Genomic DNA, 5000 nt, shown 5'->3' on the forward strand with positions numbered 1-5000 from the left:
AGAAATTGAAACCTCTCAAGAAGTGTTTGGCCTTCTGTCAGGCGAGTCTTGACGCTCTGTAGGTGGTCGGAATTTTCAGACGTGGATATATACATTTCTCCTTATATTTTTATTATTTCCAGAAAAAAATATTTGGCGTTCACGAAACTTGGGAATAGTTATTGGACTTAATAATAATAATAATAATAATAATAATAATAATAATAATAATAATAATAATAGCACTTCCGTTCAGTCTGAGTAATATACATATACAAGTTGTTAAAGTAATGATAATAAAATATATATATATATATATATATATATATATATATATATATATATATATATATATATATATATATAAATATAAATATAAATATAAATATAAATATAAATATAAATATAAATATAAATATAAATATAAATATAAATATATATATAAATATATATATATATATATATATATATATATATATATATATATATATATATATATATATAAATATATATATAAATATAAATATAAATATAAATATAAATATAAATATAAATATAAATATAAATATAAATATATATATATATATATATATATATATATATATATATATATATATATATATATATATATATATATATATATATAGTTATATAGTTATACTGTCAGGAAGATTTGAAGAGGAATTCCGAGGAAACAAAATTCTAAACTACCAGAATAAACCCATAAAAACGATCATCAAAGACATCAAAAGCGGCGAGTCATTGACAGGTCATCGTCTTTCAAGGAGCCCCAACAATGATTGATGACCGGATTAGCCACTCTCCGAGGACCCATGATCCTTAATCAGCCATCGAACTAATCAACTAATTCCTTAATCCCCCATTAAATCCTCAGGGGGCCCTCTTGGAACACCAGAGAAGTGGTATGGAGGGGGGACATGCGGACACCCGGGAAAGTCAGGGTTGATGTAGAGTGCGTGGGGAGGAGAATCATAGGGTCCTCTGGAAGCACCATGGATGAGGTACGGTGGGTTGGGTGGGGTGAGTTGGGGGTGGGGGGGCCGGCTAGACGGGGTTTCCATTCGAACACCCAGGGTTAAGAGGTAGGGTGGAAGCGACTTTTGGATGAAGGTTTTTGGGGTAGAGAGAGAGAGACCCACATTAGTGCTATCACCCGCCCAATCTCTCTCTCTCCCTTACAATTACCGACACTGCTGATAATCCTACGGTGTGGGCGTGAACGTGAAGGCTAGTGAGAGGGGCGCGAGGGCGGGGGAAGGTGTCATGTCGCCGTCAACGGCACAATGGGTGGCCAGGTCAGGCATGTCACTCAGGACTCTTTGATCATCTCGCCTCCTCTTCCTTCCTTCCCCGTCCCCCTCCATCCTCTGTACTCCTATCCCTCCCACTCCTTCCTAGGCAAACAGGGGGAGGAGAAAGAGGAGGAGGCAGAGATAAGAGTGGTTTCTTTCCATCAAATAATAAACAATAATTGACTAAATTGCATTTTCAGGGAAACTCTTTCTCTCGAACGATAAACAATGTTAGATCCTGTAAATAATTACGGAGGTTGGGGGACTCTCTCTCTCTCTCTTCTTTCTCTCTCTCTCTCTCTCTCTCTCTCTCTCTCTCTCTCTCTCTCTCTCTCTCTCTCTCTCTCTCTCTTCAAGGTAAACAATGTTAGACTTTGAAAATTAGTTCTTTTAGGGGAAATTTCTCTCTCTCTCTCTCTCTCTCTCTCTCTCTCTCTCTCTCTCTCTCTCTCTCTCTCTCTCTCTCTCTCTCTCTCTCCTCAGGAAATAATAATAGGCGCTGTAAATTGATTTTTGGGATAATTATCTTTCCCTCTCTCTCTTGGGGTAAATGACAAACACTGTAGTAAATGTCGTGAATATAATTTTTGAGCGAAAACCCATAAAGATACAGATCTCTGCTTTAAATGGTCTAAGATTAGGGAAAGGGAAGAACAGTGGATAATGACATTATTTAAATGGATTTACTTTGCTGTTAACAGACAATGATTAATTATCTGGTAATAAATCCTAGAACTATTATAGTTACTACTTGTAAAACTAGAAAACTATATTTGTTTTCTAGAACGAAAAGAAGTATGATATCAGAATCCTGTAGGATACCTTCATTCGAAGCGTCGAAGTCTCCTAATGATTTCAGAGCTCGGGTCACTAGAGGTAACAATAATTTATTAGAAAAACATTAATGATTCATATACAGTCCAATATATTTTTCCAGGTATTCGCCTGATCTCTCAAGCGATAATTTCAACATTTAATTCGCACGTTTTCTTTTTGAATAACTGATTTCTTCACGAGAAATATTATCTATTAAAATTAAAGCTCATTACCAACAGTTTTTGCAAAAGATATCGAAGTGTAGCTCTGCATTGCCTGAAGTAGGGAGAATTCTTCAACCCACCACAACACAAGAACGAAATACCTCACGGAAGAGAAATAAAATAACGAGTAAGAAGAGAAAATCACGATATCATGATGACAAAAAAAAAAGAAAAAGAAAAAAAGAAAAGGAAGGGGTGAAAGGAAAACTATATTTTGATCACAAAACCACTACTTGAGAATAAGTTTATTACGGGCCAGGTCGTGAAAGGACTAGCTTTTTATTCGTGTGATACCATGGGGACTCCTGTGGCTTGATTTGGGCGACCGTGGCGTTTATAGGGGGTGACGGGGAAGGGGGAGGGATGAAAGAGATACGAAATACTGTATCTGCTATTTTCCTTTACTTTTCCCTCATTTCATTATTTGAAGGGGCTATTGGGAAACACTTCATCGTCCACAGATATTTCTATTTTCAACTTTCAATTACCGTACATTTTCGTCCATAAAAATGACTTTGTTTCAGAAAACATTTGAAATTGTAAGGAATAGAATTGTTTCTTCAACTATATTTTACAAATATTTTTTAGTGTGTCCCAAGGGGGATGGGTCCAAAGATATAAATGCTATGATTGAAAATATTTCTTCACTTGATCTCACCGTACGGTAGTATTTTTGTTATTTACTTTTGATTTTTCTACATTTTTGTTAAAGTAACTAGCAGAACCATTAACTAAAGCCAAGACAACACCAAAAGCTACTTGAAGATTATGTTAAATTACCGCACAGTGTTTCAGAGTCACCTTATCATCACTAACGGCATCCTCTATCTGGCCTCTCTTTCAGGAGGGCGTTGTGGACAAGGGCACAGCCCCTTCTGTGAGTTCGATCAGCCGCATCCTCCGAGGAGGAAAGAGAGACGACGACCCTAGAAAAGATCACAGCATCGATGGCATTCTTGGTGAGTCATTTTAGTATCAACGGAAAAGGCCTGAGTGGGATCTATGGAGTATGTCACTTGGACCCTGTGAAATGACCCACTAGAAATGATGAGGGATTGGGATAAGCATTTTTAAAGAGAAATTTCTAGCTGTTTTGTTTACCTTGAGCCTCACACGTATGAAACTGAAGCTAGTTATTTTGTTTAGTGGACTTTCATTCAGTGGGATATATATCTATCGGAAATTTATTTGGAAACTTTAATGCTACTTTTACTTGTAAACTAATTCCTCATTCCTAGTTGGCTAAAAATTTTACCTCTAGCTATCCCAGAAGCAGCTGGCTTGAACACGAGAAATGGAAAATTTCTGTCGTGTCATTGGGAACATTATATTCTACTTTCGAAGCGACACTGTCATAAAATTCCTCTTCATGAACGTGACTGAGAATGCCTTTAATATTTAAAAGAATTTTAAAATATTCATTTTTTCTTCATCACTTACGTAACAAATTACCTTCATTCGTTACATGTCCCTAATTTTTTCCCGCCCTGGTGGACCGTATGATCATCTCTCGCGTGATGTTGGTCGTTTCGCGGTCAAACACTTTACCCGCCAAATTTTTTGGGTGGTGCGCGTATAACTAAACACGATCACGCTATTTAGCGTTGGTGTTTAGCAAGCTCGACCCTTACGGTACCGTGTCCTTAGGTGCATTTCCCAGTGCTTTAGCAAACGGGGCGAAACATGAGTGGAAGTCTGTTCAAATCGGACAGTCGTCATAAAGGTTGTCTTAATTTCCACCGCGGAATAATTTCGGATCTTTTCCTTTTTCGACGAGCGTCGCTCTGCTCTGCTCTGCTCTGCTCTCGCTGTAAGGTCTTCATTCGGCGTCAGTGTCAGTGTGCGACGGTGCTTTGCTTGGTTTTCTTTTTTCATACGGATATTCTAGAAGCTTTTTCAATAACAATAATGATAGTAATAGGATCGTTATATTTCCACGTTCGTGCTCCTCGACTAATTGTTGTATATTTGATGGCTTTCAGTAATGAGTGCAAATTGCATACAATGTTTACCATTTACGATCTAGAGGCCAATGGGGCTGGCAGCCTCATGTCCTTAGATGACCAGGGTTTAACTGAAACAAGAAAAAGAAGGAAAAATAAAGCGTGTAGCTTAACTCCGTTGAAGCAATAGACCTGCCTATTGAAGGGTCGACGATTCTAAGTCTGGGAAAACGGAGGATGGTAGAAAATTCGTGGGCTTGAATTGTAAACTTTGACATACGGTGAGATACAAGAAGTTCCGCCGTTTACGATAAGCCTTAATGATATTGGCTGGAGATATTCACAGTTAACTCAAAAAAAAAACTTATAGTGGAGACTTGTATGAAGTTATACAAGTACGTTTAAGTACCGCTATAAATAACAACAGAATTTCAAGTCTAGAGTATTTTTGGATTTTTTTCAGCCTGCCTCGATTTACTGAGAAACTCGCATCTTCAATAGATGTGAAGATTTGTCTTCAACATTTAAAGGCGCTCTCCCACGTGCACATTTTCTAACATCTTGCCACCGAAATATGCAAAACGTAACCAATAATTATCGTACACTGATGGAACATAGAAGTCTCGCGTGTTAATCAAGGTGATGTCACACAAGCACAAAATGCAGAACTTCAGTTCTGGCCCCGATATTGGCAACCTGCTGCAAAGTATGACACCTAGATGCTA

General features: G+C 37.4%; 2 protein-coding genes across 4 annotated transcripts in view; one reads left to right on the forward strand and one right to left on the reverse strand.

Annotated features, from left to right (window-relative positions):
• Window positions 1-5000, reverse strand: part of LOC136825205 (uncharacterized) — a 197278-nt gene that overhangs the window by 172317 nt on the left and 19961 nt on the right. The window lies entirely within an intron of this gene.
• LOC136825514 (protein gooseberry-neuro-like) overlaps window positions 1-5000 on the forward strand; it is a 26976-nt gene that overhangs the window by 14050 nt on the left and 7926 nt on the right. For all 3 annotated transcript variants that reach the window (XM_067082084.1, XM_067082082.1, XM_067082085.1), the window contains exon 3: window positions 3177-3291. In XM_067082084.1, the coding sequence (XP_066938185.1) occupies window positions 3177-3291 (115 nt within the window). The remainder of the gene's footprint in view (window positions 1-3176; window positions 3292-5000) is intronic.

Source organism: Macrobrachium rosenbergii, chromosome 37 (genome assembly GCF_040412425.1).
Source record: "Macrobrachium rosenbergii isolate ZJJX-2024 chromosome 37, ASM4041242v1, whole genome shotgun sequence".
NCBI classification, from domain to species: domain Eukaryota; kingdom Metazoa; phylum Arthropoda; class Malacostraca; order Decapoda; family Palaemonidae; genus Macrobrachium; species Macrobrachium rosenbergii.